Genomic DNA, 14,164 nt, shown 5'->3' with positions numbered 1-14,164 from the left:
AGGGGCCAGGGAGGCAATGAGTGCAAAAACACTTTGCCTGGCGAATACCCTCCTACACCGCCCTCAAGAAGCTGGGGTTCCCCTGTTAATTAGAGCTTAATTGAACTAAAGTACATGTGCATACCAGAAGAGATGAATTACAAATTGCAGAACAAATAAACTGCGATGACTTTAAGGTTTGAATTAGAGATAAGTCTTCATTCTTTTCTCTCTCACATAGTTTATGGAGAAGGAAAGATTGAGATGCTTGTTCATACCTTGAAATCCTTATCAATCCCCTCAAATCTTTTAGCATCTTCTGAAAGCTGCTTCCGTATATCCTCAGAATTGGTGAAAATACTCTGGAGATGAGCCCAGGTTTGCTGCACTTCCAGCCACAGTGAAATTACCATGTCTGCTACCATTAAGATCTTTTGCCAGCTACTGACCTCCACCAGGAAATATTCCACATATTTACTCATCAGGATGTTCTGAAGCAGCACCTGCAACAATATTTGAATACAGCCATGTACGGTATTTATTAATTTGCAATTTATATTTATTAGTTGCCTCTTAAAATGATTTAACTAGGTTCTATAATATATATCAAATATAAACAAGGGCAGGATCTACACTGATCTGTAAAAATGTTATTAAATGCAACGTTATATAACTCTCAATGCAATTTTCCACTGTCGAGGGCTCGCTGCTCTACAGCGCCCTCTGGTGTCACATTTTAATAACACATTTCTAAAGTTATAAATGACCAATGTACATCCGTCCAAGGTTAAGACTAGGAGTGAATGAGTCTGTCAGTTTTGTTTTATCTCTGCTTCTCATTTTTCAAAGTTTACTATTTGCCCCATTTCCACATTTAAGAAGTCCACATGAAAATTCATATAGATTTTAATGCGCATTTCTCCCAATGTATGTATTTTGTATGCAATTTTGTCTAATAATACACACTCCCACAAATATTTTTTGCTAATATACTGCAGTTTTATAGATAATATTCACTTTCTGGTGGGAGAACTACAGGATAAAATTCAGAGAGGTGATCCTTTTGAAGGTTAGCTGTGTTTCAATTCACTTACCGATTCAGGAAATTTTGCATTGAAACAGTATTTCCTCCCATCCCTAATTTAAACAATGATCGTCATTTGGGTTACATTCCTCTTGCCACTCTTCCCAGAGGACAACCAAGATGGTTTTAGTGACAAAACCAGGCCTGAACTCCAACTGAAATGGATTTAGAAATTCAGTATCCTCCATGGGTAATTAGGCCCAGTTCCCTAAGTCTGCAAGTCATCCCCTTTCTGCTAGAATGACAAGCAAAAACATTGTCACATGATCATGACTGAACCCCAAGTTCGTCTGCCAGAGTCCAAATTACTGAAATTCATCCAACAATATGGGACTATACAGCATAATGGCCATCTCCACAGATGAACTGCAAGAACTGTGGAATCTAAGTTGTGGTGGATGCAAACAATTGTACCCTCAAAATGACTCTTACATATGTCATAACATGCCACTGAGGGCTCAGCTACACCATCCAAAGAGCCAGAGCTTAAGAGGCCTCAAACCACTTAGGCAAGGTCCACTGGGAAATATTGAGATGGTAGCAATGGCGGCTAGTGGAAAAGAATTGATTCTTCAGCACCATCACTGCTGCGGAACAAGGCTTGAAAATGAGTTTTCCTCCACTTGTATTCTAGTTGCCTCTCAACTCCTTTCATTGTCCCCAACTTGTCCTGCACCAAAGAATTGTATTGGCTCTGCCTAGCAGGGGAAAACTCCAAGGAACAATTAACAATTGCCCAGATCACCCTGCATTTCACAACCATGCCAGCACAGGAATCTGACAAAGTTCTTTAGAATCCACCAGCCTCTGTAGGGATGGCCTGTCTTAATAGATAACTCGCCCTGCAGAGGGAACAAACTGACACAAGTCAAAAACTCAGCAGGAAGTCATCTGACTATGATAAAGGAGGAGTTGCAAAACCACCACTTTAGACCTGCTACTTGTCTTGGGCTGGTGATATATTGGGGTAGTCCTATGCTAGTCATGGCAGCCAAACACCCCATATCCAAGTGGTCTCAGCATAAACACTGAGATTCCCCCAATACAATTGCCCTGGGACTCCTCAGCAATGAGACCACTTCAATCAGCTCAGACTGGGAGAATGATGAGTGAGAACACCGACAGAATCCCCAGCACATTCTGCTAACACAAACACACTCCAGATCAGCACATAAACAGACCAGGAACCTGGACAGAGAGGGGGAGGGAGAATTTTTATACACCAAACCCTCCACCCCGGACCCTCCAGCCTGTTCTGGTGCTGAGTGCCAGGAGGGCATAATAGGAAAGACAAACTCCTCTGAGCTCTTCATTACATAATGCTTATTTTAACTACTATGATTATGAAGAAAAGTGGGACCTTGAACCATTGCTGTAGTGTGAAGTACTCCCGTTCAGTGTCCTGGTCAGCCATACCCATCTCCACAATATTCTACAGTGGTACCTTGATTGTCAAATGGCTTGGTTCCCGAACGCCACAAACCCGGAAGTGAGAGTTCCAGTTTGTGAACATTTTTTGGAAGTCGAACATCCAGCAAGGATTCCACGGCTTCTGATTGAGTGCAAGAAGCTCCTGCAGCCAATTGGAAGCTGCACCTTGGTTTCGAACCATTTCGGGAGTCGAATGGACTCCCAGAATGGATTAAGTTCGATTAAGTTCGACAACTAAGGTACCACTGTATTCTATTTCCCCTCCCACATGGTTTATCATTCCTATTCCGCAAGTCAGCCAGAATTTTATGGTCACTGAGTACCTTCAGTCCTCATTAGGTTATTTTTTGGGGGGGGGGAGAAGTGTCTCCCCTGACATTTTTTTCTAAGGATTCTTTTTTGTAAGCATCAGCAGTCATGCCTGAACATCAGAATTTTTTTTTCCTGAAGCATTTGCAAGCACTTCACTTAACTAGTGTGTGCTTAGTTTACTGAAGTCAACCTGTCAATAACTTGACACAGTAAAGTAGTGACTCAGCATTTAATTACTGCCAGTTTTCTCAACCCATGGCATCATCTTTTTGCAGCTACCTCAGTGACAGCCTCATAAAAGTCATTCTTGTGAACGGGTCCAGAATGCAATTTGCATCAATCAGTTCAATGAGAATACACTGTGGTTGTGCTTTTTAAAATAGCCCTAAGAACTGCAGTACCTATAAACCGCCATTGATTCTAATCAGTGCATTTTTTTCTGGGGGGACGCAGGGGTACGCATACCCCTAAATATTTTGTGAATCATTGAGGGGCAATATTTCAATATGAATAGGACAATGAGAGTACCTCTAAACATTTTTTAGGAGCGAAAGCACTGATTCTGATGATTCAAAAGAAATGGAAAGCTTGAGCAAATTGTTTTTTTCACAGCCAGTGGAAAATCACCACAGTATGTGCCTGCCATATCTGAACGGAGAGTTTATTTCAGAGATTAGGGGACATCGCAGAGAAAGCCCTCCTCTAAGTTGCCGCGGGACGAACACCTGCAGCATAAGTAATAGTTTTGGGTACAGACCAACCAAACTGGAATGTGTACAAATTATTGCCAGTTTCTGTTTACCTATAAATGTTGTCATCACAGATTGTCTTAGTGTACCAATTAGACTACAATATTTTGTTTGTTTGTTTTAAAAGCTTTCCCCACCCCCCTTCTCCCTCTGAATAGCACTTTTGATTGCGTTGCATTGCGTTTTTTAATTGTTTTTCAATTTGACTCAAGATTTTGAAAAGACAGGATATATAAACAGATTTTAAACTCCTGAGATCAATTCATGTTTAGTACCTCCCAAAAGAAATGCCGCCAAAAATATGTTGAAAAGTGTGGTGGACCCAATAGAACCAGAGAACAAGAACCAATCATTCATGTAGGACATGGGTAGGCAAACTTAGGCCTGGGGGTCGGATCCGGCCCAATCGCCTTCTAAATCCGGCCTGCGGACGGTCCAGGAATCAGCGTGTTTTTACATGAGTAGAATGTGTCCTTTTATTTAAAATGCATCTCTGGGTTATTTGTGGGGCCTGCCTGGTGTTTTTACATGAGTAGAATGTGCGGTTTTATTTAAAATGCAACTCTGGGTTATTTGTAGGGCATAGGAATTCGTTCATTCCCCCCCCCCTCAAAAAATATAGTCCGGCCCCCCACAAGGTCTGAGGGACAGTGAACTGGCCCCCTGCTGAAAAGTTTGCTGACCCCTCCTGTAGGATGTGTGGTGCCAAGTAGCACTATGATCTCTTGCAGATAATATGCATTCATAAAGATCCACTGTATTTTAAAAATTTGTTTTGACTTGACAAAAATTAAAAACTCTGGAAAATCAGGAGGGTTGTGGGTTAAAACAATTTAATATCTAGTATAAAAAAAACTATTTGCGTTGTTTTGTATGTATTTTTTAAAAGTGCATGGAAATATTAGAAGGCATTGTTTCTGTTTAAATGAACTCTCACGGGATCCTATCCAATGACTTACAATCACGCTAATGTGGTTCACCCACAGAACTTTGAAGTCTTCCCTGAGATGCTGGAGGGATCTCTTGCTTATGCCTATTGTTTGGAACAATAACGGGTTATGTACTTTGCATTCGACACAATGCATCGACTGCTTCTGGGAAATAAGGGCTAGAATTGAAAAGGCCACACACACAAAGTTCTGCATGGGCCTCCAAAATGCTCTGAGAGTTGGATTAGTTGGCAGGCGTGCTACATAATGCCTTGGAGAAAACATTCAGAGCAAGCCATCACCTGGTTGTCTTCTAGTGTTTCTATAAGGTTTTCGTCGGATTTCAACAATGGCGTGCCTGTGCTGTGATGTTCTTCATATGAGAAATCCATAACACCCCATGTCTGATTGATTTCCATGAGTGCCTGTGGAAAAACAAAACAAATTGGTTCTACGAGTGCAGCCCTGGTCCTGTTAACACTATATGCACATCACGCCCCTGACTTCAATGTCATTAGGACGGTTGACTATTTCCTACGAAAGCAGCTGTTACTTGTAATACATTAATGGTGGCCTACTTTTTCTATTGCCATTTCTTTCACAGCTTTATCCACAATATGTTTCACTTCATCTTCTACCCTGTGGAGCTGGAGAGCTAAAAGGTCCCCTAGTGTAGTGTCTTCGTTCATGACAAAGCAGACCTGGGAAACGAAATTGAAAAGAAAAGTCATTTGCAGCTCAGGATAAGATATGGCATTTGTGTGCACAGAGTTCCAGTGTATGAAGCCAAAAAGCTATACCCCTGTTGCAGCCATAAGTTGTTGCCAGTGTCTTTTCCGGACTGCAGGGTTCTGAAGTTCATTCACTGCTCTCAAGGAGGTTAACAAATTCTTAACTGTTGACTCTAATCCCACATATACATGCCAAGCACGTATTCCTTTATCCAAAGTCTTCATGTCCTGTGTGGTACAGAAACCGTGAAAAGCAAGCAAGCAATGGGAGACAGATGTAAAACACAAAGTTGCTTTCAGAAACTAAACGCTTAAGCCAGGCATAAGCAAACTTGGCCCTCCAGATGTTTTGAGACTACAATTCCCATCATCGCTGACCACTGGTCCTGTTAGCTAGGGATCATGGGAGTTGTAGTCCAAAAACATCTGGCGGGCTGAGTTTGCCTATGCCTGGCTTAAGCTTTCAGTAGGCCAGATATCATCCAAATGTAACACTTTGGGTGGGGCATGTATTGCGCAATGAAGTTCCTTTGCAACTGCAGTGCTTCCTACTAGAGATTAGTTCAATTGACCAAACAGGGGGTGCTCAGTGCATTGGGGGCTGGGGGGCTGAGATCAGAGGTGCCATCTTCTGAAGAACATTGAGGGGCCCCAATGCGATGTTTCCTTACATCACTTCACATCCACTTCTGAATTTGGCCTCAAACAATGAGGGGCCCTGGCCCCCTAAAAATAAATACTGAGAGGGCCCAAAGAGCCTTGGCCCCCAGACAGGCACCTATGGCTGAGATTGTGTCCATTGTTCTTGTCTCCTCATCATGCAGATTGTCCAGCTTTTCCACAGAGAGCCTGCATGCAGACAAAATGGATGCACATAGCCGTTGGTCCTGCACTCTCTACCCAGCAAAAATGCAGAGACAGTTCTGTGCAGGGGAAAAGCTTGCATACACATAACTTGTATCTTCATAGGCTGTATGTAAAAGAGCTGTATCAGTGTGTGAGGCCATATGTATTAATTTACAAAGCCATAGATATAGATGATAGATAGATATAGATAGATAGATAGATAGATAGATAGATAGATAGATAGATAGATGATAGATAGATAGATAGATAGATAGATAGATAGATAGAGATAGATAGAGATAGATAGATAGATGATAGATGATAGATGATAGATAGATAGATAGATAGATAGATAGATAGATGATAGATAGATAGATAGATGATGATAGATAGAGATGATAGATAGATAGATAGATAGATAGAGATAGATAGAGATAGATAGAGATAGATAGATAGATGATAGATGATAGATAGATAGATAGATAGATAGATAGAGATAGATAGATGATGATAGATGATAGATAGATAGATAGATAGATAGATAATAGATAGATAGATAGATGATAGATAGATATAGATAGATAGATAGATAGATAGATAGATAGATAGATAGATATAGATAGATAGATAGATAGATAGATAGATAGATGATGTGCATGCACACGAAAGCTCATACCTAGAACTAACTTAGTTGGTCTTTAAGGTGCTACTGGAAGGAATTTTTTTGTTTTGACTATGGCAGACCAACATGGCTACCTATCTGTAACAGATAATAGATAGATAGATATAGACGACAGACAGACAGACAGACAGATAGATGATAGCATTTTGTCAGATAGATAGATAATCAGACAAAATAAAATATGATCAATTCATTTAACAGGCAAATTTTATAAGTGCATACCATTTAAATACTTCTCAGTGTTTAATGCAGTGATCCCAAAGAAGCGGCTTCCAATCAAGGCTTAATTTGAGGTGGTTGTTGTTGTTAATAATAATAATACCAGATTTTCCCTAGAAAGGATAAATTGGGATTCAAAGAGAGTGGGGGAATGGCAGCTAGCATTTTGATGCCAATGGCATGATGAACACACAGAGCAAATGAGTGTGGGCTCATTGCATGCATGAGGAGCACTGATCCCACAATCAACGCCTGTCTGGAAGCACCCTACAGCTCAAGACAAAAGGACAAGAAAGCTATTATCTACTCTGCAAACCCATAAAGCAACTCTGCAAACCACTTTCAACTTTCTTGGCTTCCGCCAAAGAAATGTTGAAATCGTAGCATGGTAGGGGTGCTTGTGAATTCTCTGTTACAGCTTGCTAGCCTTGACAGAAGTCAGCCCCTGGGGTTCTCTGAGGGGGAAGGAATTACTGTTAAACCATTGTAAATAAGTCTAGCTGAGAGTTCTCGTGCCTTTTCTCTGCAGTGCTTCTCAGGCACTAGGCACCACTTCAGTTCGAGAACCAAAAGTTACTGTATAGTCTACTGTATGGAAAAGGATTGGTTTGCCAGTTCAGTTAAGTACAGTGCATGTAAATACAATATAGTAATTTGGAGTATTTCTCACCTTTGAAAATCTTCTAAGGTCCACATCCATTTGCTCAACATTTATTTGTTTCCATGGAGTTTTCATCCAGTCTTTAATGCTCATCTGTAGATAGGAGGAAAGAAGAATCCCATAACTTTTATTTTTTTGCAGCATCTTAGGATGCAAAGAGAGCTTTCAAACTCACCTGTAGGTTCTGTGTATAAATATGTATAATGTACAATGCATACAAAATGATTTTCAAAATCTGAAACCTACTGAGGCTGAAATCTAATCTAAGGAGACATGTATTCTTGATTCTGTGCACCAGGAAATCTTCCTAGCTTTTTAAGGGAGAGAAAACATTGTCCAGAAGATTCATATTCCAAAGGCATTACATCCCCACAGAGATTCTCTTGCGTTCAACAGAAAGGCCTCTCATCAAAACCTGGAGAGAGGAGGTTGATGTTTTAATCATTTGCTAGAAAGCCTCTCTTCCCCTACTCCAAATTCATTTGTCCGACTTGCTATCATCAGTCATACTTAGTTAAGAAAAGGAAAATGTATAATCAAAAAGAATTGTTGAAATTCTGTCTGTTCGTTTCCTTGATGTTCATTAAATGTTAAGATCAATGTGCCATTTCAGTAGCGGGGCAACATTCAAAGGTTTGCCTTAAGATATACCTGAGATTAACAGTGCAGTGTTTTCTCACCAGTCAAGATGGCTTAAATGGGGCTTAGATGGGCTTAAGGTAAAGATAAAGGGACCCCTGACCATTAGGTCCAGTTGTGACCGACTCTGGGGTTGCGGTGCTCATCTTGCTTTATTGGCCAAGGTAGCTGGCATACAGCTTCCGGGTCATGTGGCCAGCATGACTAAGAACCAGAACAGCACACGGAAATGCCGTTTACCTTCCCGCCAGAGCGGTACCTATTTATCTACTTGCACTTTGACGTGCTTTCGAACTGCTAGGTTGGCAGGAGCAGGGACCGAGCAATGGGAGCATTGCGGGGATTCAAACCGCCAACCTTCTGATCGGCAAGTCCTAGGCTCTGTGGTTTAACCCACAGCGCCACCCGCGTCCCATTTATGGGCTTTAGATGGGACTTAAGTGGGTTCCGGGGTGCAGCCTCAGTTGCAAAACAAAACCAAACAAAAACCAGTATATTTTAAGTTTTGTTATGACTACTTTTCATATTTAACCAGAGCTCTGACAACTCACATGTATGTGGTTTGAAACTACCTGCCCCCTCCCTAAATGACTCCCTTACGTTATCCTAGAAGAGAGATCTTAAGATCCAACCCAAACTTTCTTTCTATAAATGGAACAGAGTTAATCTTCACCAAAGTGAGCTTTCGCATCTCCTTTTCCTTCTGCAGATCACAGCACCCTGTGAAAGTCTACTCATTGGCAATGGTAGAGATTGATTGAGGTGAAGGGGCTACAGATGAAGGTGAAATGTGGTGGACATTTCTGCATTTTTGTGAACAGAGGAACACATTAGTGCCAATGCCAAATTATATCTTTCATACAAACTGTTTTCAGTTCGTTTTTCATCATGGACTACACAGATGGAATGTAGAGTTGGTAAGCTGGCCCAAGCCTTCCTTGACTCAGTTGTCAACTTAGCAACCCCCTATAAACTGATACTATAGAAATAGTAGCAGCAACAGATGTACAGGAACATCTGGGCCCTTGTAGTGGCGGACTGCTCAAGAAACAGCTCCATCATTTTCACTTTTACATTGACTGACAGGAATGACAAATTGCCAAAAAAATAAAAAATGTAATCATGCTCATTGAAATGTCCGGGTTTCCAAGTTTTCATTCAGAGAATTATCTGTACGCTGGTTCCCTCGGCCAGTAAAGCGAGATGAGCGCTGCAACCCCAGAGTCGTCCATGACTGGACTTAATGGTCAGGGGTCCCTTTAAGAAAATGTCAGACTCAGCATCTTATAGTCTTAACTGCTCATAAAATAAAAATCGCCAAAGATGGAAGGACAAATGATAAAACAATAAACATTTTTTAATGCTTCTTTTCTCCCCCCCCCTTTAAAGCAAAAATGGACTCCATCAGCAGACTAAGGAAACACATTGTACCGAATTAAATGGTTCCTTTCCTCTGATGGAAGGACTCTTCTATTGTAGAAAGGAACCATTTGCTTTCATCTTAGGTTATGCATTTATATGGAATGTTGTATGGAGAAAGGAAAGGAGCATTCTCTCTGAGTTTCTTTTTTCCAGGTTTAGCACTGACACCCGTTATTTCCATTCGTGGTGTTTTGTTTTTTTATGTAAACAGACTTGGAAATGACACAAAATGGAAATCCTAGGATCATTAGAGACAGAAGATCATCAAATAGAATATTGATGTGCATCTCTAGCATCTGGTTTTCCTTAGCATTGTTCCTGTGTGTTTTATTCATTTTAGGCACATGTTCATAAATAATTTAGCATTGTCATACATGCACTTGCCACATGGCACAAAGCAGAAATAGAATGGAATTAATTTTCAAGGACATATTTTTCTCCCATCAGAGGAGCCTATTTCAAGCTCATTCAAACCACAACAATCCCCATCAGGAAATTCTCTTTTATTTTGTCAGATGAGGGATACAACAAGTAATTTCAATGCTTTCAGCTTTGTCATCATTTTCTGGGATCTATGGTAGCAAACTTCCACACCTCCCTAGATTTTATTTTATTTTTGTAGTGATGAGGAATAGCAGAAGGTTCCATATCCAATCCTCAAATCTCCTGATTAAAGCAAACTCAATAGGGCTGATGAAGCACGCTACCTGAGACTGTTTAAGAACTGCTGCATGTCAAAAGAGACAAAAGTGGATTAGATGAAGCAGTCACATGATTCAGTAAAAAAACAGCTTTGTGTGCCCACAGAAAACAAACACAAATATGAATCTGTTTTGATCCATGGGTGGGTCAGTAAGTGTGCCAGGATCATCCCCACTGTACATCGGGGTGGGTTGTGTGGAGAGAATCTCTTCCTTTAAATTCCCAGGAGTTTATCTCAGTGAATACTCCTCAGAGTATTGCGAAAGAACAACGTCAATCAACATTTGATGATCTCCTTCTACTGGTCCACAATAGAAAGTGTCCTTTCAAACTGCATCACGGTGTGGTACGCTAGTTTGACATGAACGGATAGGAAGTGCCTACAGAGGGTGGTGAATACAGCACAAGATATTATGGGCTGTCCGGTGAATCCGCTGGATGAAATAGCGGATAAACGTTGCCTCAGGAGAGTGAGGAAAAATTCTCAGGGATGATTCACACCCTGGCCGGCACTTTCTTGATCTCCTGCCCTCAGGCAGAAGATATAGAAGCATGATTAGTCGCACCAACAGGGTAAAAAACAGCTTCTATCCGTGGGCTGTTAGGCTGCTGAATGAAAGATAACAACCGGGCACCTGACTTTCGGGTTTGGTGGGTGTGCGTCAGTAAACAAGGGGAATTAAGACTAAGAGAGCTGAGTGGGGGGTGCTCATGTAATCTCACAGTATACAAGTTGTACAAGTGACAAAGTATTTCAATTCTAAATTCTCTTGAGAATGAGCAATTTGTTTATTTAATTAATAAATTTAATATGCCACCTGATGGGGGAAACCATTGTCAAGCCTGATTGGCTCTATCCCTGTTCTTATTTTTGAAGTGTGATATCTAAGGAAAGTCTTTGTTCTTTAGACACGGGAATAACTTTTACAAACTCCAACAAACAGGCTTACAACAGGTTCAGAAGCAATGGCTAAACCATAGATTGTGAGTGGACTTCTGACATGTGCTCATCTCTCCCTCCTTCTAGTGTTCTCCGCTTCCTGGTTTGAGCAAGCCATAGTTAGAAACCACAGTATGAAATGGCTTTCGGTTTCTGTTTTGGACACCAACTTTGGTTTGTTTGAGCAAAGCAAGGGGACAGGAAGGAGAGCATCAGGGCACCAGAGAGAAGGAGGGAGGCAGATCAGCCCAAAGCCACAGTAAGCCTGAAGGGGTGAAGTGTTCAAATTGCTTATTGACTGTCTGGAAACAGACTTGCCTCATCAACAGACTCGAAAAACACCAACAATTATAAAGGGATAAATGGTCATACCACTTCATTCCGTCCTCTCTGAAATAGCATCCCTTTAATGCAAATGGCAAAAGCAAGTCCTTACCTGGACAAATACCACCATATCCCAGACTGATTTAAGCAAGATGGCATCAGTACGGCACTGTTTCAGCTGCTTGTATTCTGGCACACTCACTTCAAAAAGCTTTGCAGTTTCCTGCAGCAGTTTCATTTCTGTCTCTAGTTTTGCAATGTCTTTATGAGTCTGCAAGGACACCATTTTGAAACAATATTATTAAGCAAAAGCACCAGGTTTTTGCTTACGTGTTCACAAGAACCTGGATATATGGATGTCTCTAATGAAGACACTGCTTCTGATGTTATTTGATTTTGATAAGTATTGGTGAAACACATTGCTAATTTTTTAGGGGTAAATACTAGAGAAGTAAAAGATTACACTAGATCTGAAGAAGAGTGATTCTTCCATAGGAATTCTATCCAGGGAAATAATCTGAGTGTTTGCACAATGTGAAATTCCCTCTTCTTACAAGAGGCACTGACATTGCTACTGTTTTGGTGCCAAGTCTTTTTTTTAAAAAAAATAATAATAATTTTTATTAACAGGCCAATCACATCACATTATCCAAATCACATTAGTTCCAAATTATACAGCCAAATTTTATATTTTATTGTGGGTGCCCATACATCAAGCTCCGAACGAGTCCAAACATCACTTATATTGCTGCGTTAATTAAACAGTTCTATCCAGTTCAATCCAGATAGTCCTTTATTACTTTCTTCATCTTCTTATTGTTATCATATATTCCTTTCTTTGCGATCTCTGATAATCTTCACAAGCAGATTGGAGACAGGCATCCTCTGTGTGGGTTTTGTACTCTCCAAAAATCATATCACTGAGGGACAGCCGCCATTCCACGCTTCCATAAAAATTTATCTTTGGTCTGTCCTTTAATTTTCTCAGGCTTGCCAAGTATATCAGGAGGGCTCTGTCAGGTTAAGATCACATTCCATCATTCTCATTCCAAAGGTCCTGATTCTCCTCCCCCTGTCTTTCTTTCTCAGGCAAGCCTGTCTTAGCGAGACGCCATTTTAAACTGCGTCATAAAATTTTCCTCCATTCTCGTTGTTTACCAATCATCTCTTTAATTATAATCCACTCCACATAGTTCTTGAATTCCTGCTTGGGATTAATAAAATGCAACGATCTTCTTTCTGGGGTGGAGGGTTATTAATATCACATAATGCAAAGAAAAGAAAAGTTTTTTCCTCCACCCCCCCTTCTTTTTCATTCCAAACATACCAATCTCTTAATGGTGGTTCATCAGTTGATTTACTTATCCATCCGTCACTCTGGTCACAGAGATCCATTAGTCAGCAGTCTTATCTCCCGAACGTTGCTTGATGTATGTGCTTTAGCTTCATTCCAATCATATATTTCCAATTATAATTCCGAGCTAAAGCGAACCAGCACGCGCTGATTGGAACCGGCGTCAGGTAGAGCCGACCTCATTGAGGGCTCGTGCCAAGTGCCTTCTCTCGAATCCGGGGGTGCGTTGTGGACACCGCTGGCAAGGCAGCCCCCCCATCTCCTTGGGGGGGGGGTAGGAAGACTGCATACTTCCCATAGCAGCCTCTTAATTACCTCATATGGGTCGGAGAGATGTTATTGTCAGCCATCTTCCAATGCACCACCTGGTCCCCCCCCCCCCCCGTTTTGGTGCCAAGTCAACTTAAAAGTTATTAATTTGTTCAGAAATCTTAAATGGTTTTAGACTTGCTTTTTGTGTGGGTGACTGTTTAGCCTGCCCTGTTGTTTTCTTACAAATACTCTTGCTGTGAGTATTTGTGTTCATCTTGATGAGCTGGGTCTCTAGTGTCCTTTGCATAGAAGTTTGGTTGTACGCCACCCTGATTATCAGGACTCATGCAGAGCAAGCTATAAATGCTTTAATACATAAATAAATGGAGTCAGTTTTGTTTGCCATCAATCAAAGTATGTAAGATAATTGATGGGTGTGCTAAACTGTTGCATCCAAGGTCACACAATAAGGTCAAGGCCCAATTCAGAAAATATTGAAGCTCCTCCCAGTTATGTTCGGAGAGAGAGGCTAACACTGTTACTTTTTTAAACAAGGATGGGAAACCTGGGGCCCTGAAGATGTTGTTGGACTACAGCTCCCATCATCCTTGACTATTGGCCATGTTGGTTTTAGCTGATGGGAGTTGGAGTCCAATGACACCTGCTGGACCACAGGCTCTCCATCCTTGCTCTTGAACCAGGCCCTCCCTTTTGACCTTGAAGCCCCTCTCTATAATGTGGAACATTTTAAAAACTGCTTGAGATTAAATTGTAGTGAAAGAAATTAGTCAAAACATGTTGCACAAGTAACATACTACAATAAATGTCTGCTTTCTGAACACCTATTTGGGGTTTTGCCTTAAAAAAGGGGGAAAAGAAACATTTTGATACCGCCTTCTTTCCTCTTG

At 41.0% G+C, this 14,164-nt stretch overlaps 1 protein-coding gene across 1 annotated transcript in view; it reads right to left on the bottom strand.

The window, feature by feature from the left end:
• Nucleotides 1-14,164, bottom strand: part of LOC309335313 (dynein axonemal heavy chain 11-like) — a 218,587-nt gene that overhangs the window by 182,844 nt on the left and 21,579 nt on the right. Inside the window, exons 12-17 of the mRNA XM_081850263.1 lie at nucleotides 11,763-11,921; nucleotides 7,633-7,716; nucleotides 5,285-5,443; nucleotides 5,063-5,185; nucleotides 4,787-4,909; nucleotides 258-482 (exon numbers count right to left, since the gene is read on the bottom strand). Coding sequence (XP_081706389.1) covers nucleotides 258-482; nucleotides 4,787-4,909; nucleotides 5,063-5,185; nucleotides 5,285-5,443; nucleotides 7,633-7,716; nucleotides 11,763-11,921 — 873 coding nt within the window. The remainder of the gene's footprint in view (nucleotides 1-257; nucleotides 483-4,786; nucleotides 4,910-5,062; nucleotides 5,186-5,284; nucleotides 5,444-7,632; nucleotides 7,717-11,762; nucleotides 11,922-14,164) is intronic.

Source organism: Podarcis erhardii (assembly GCF_964252035.2).
Source record: "Podarcis erhardii genome assembly, chromosome: 1".
Classification (NCBI taxonomy): domain Eukaryota; kingdom Metazoa; phylum Chordata; class Lepidosauria; order Squamata; family Lacertidae; genus Podarcis; species Podarcis erhardii.
The sequence above is the reverse complement of the archived record's forward strand: the minus strand, read 5'-3'. Positions and strand labels throughout refer to the sequence as shown.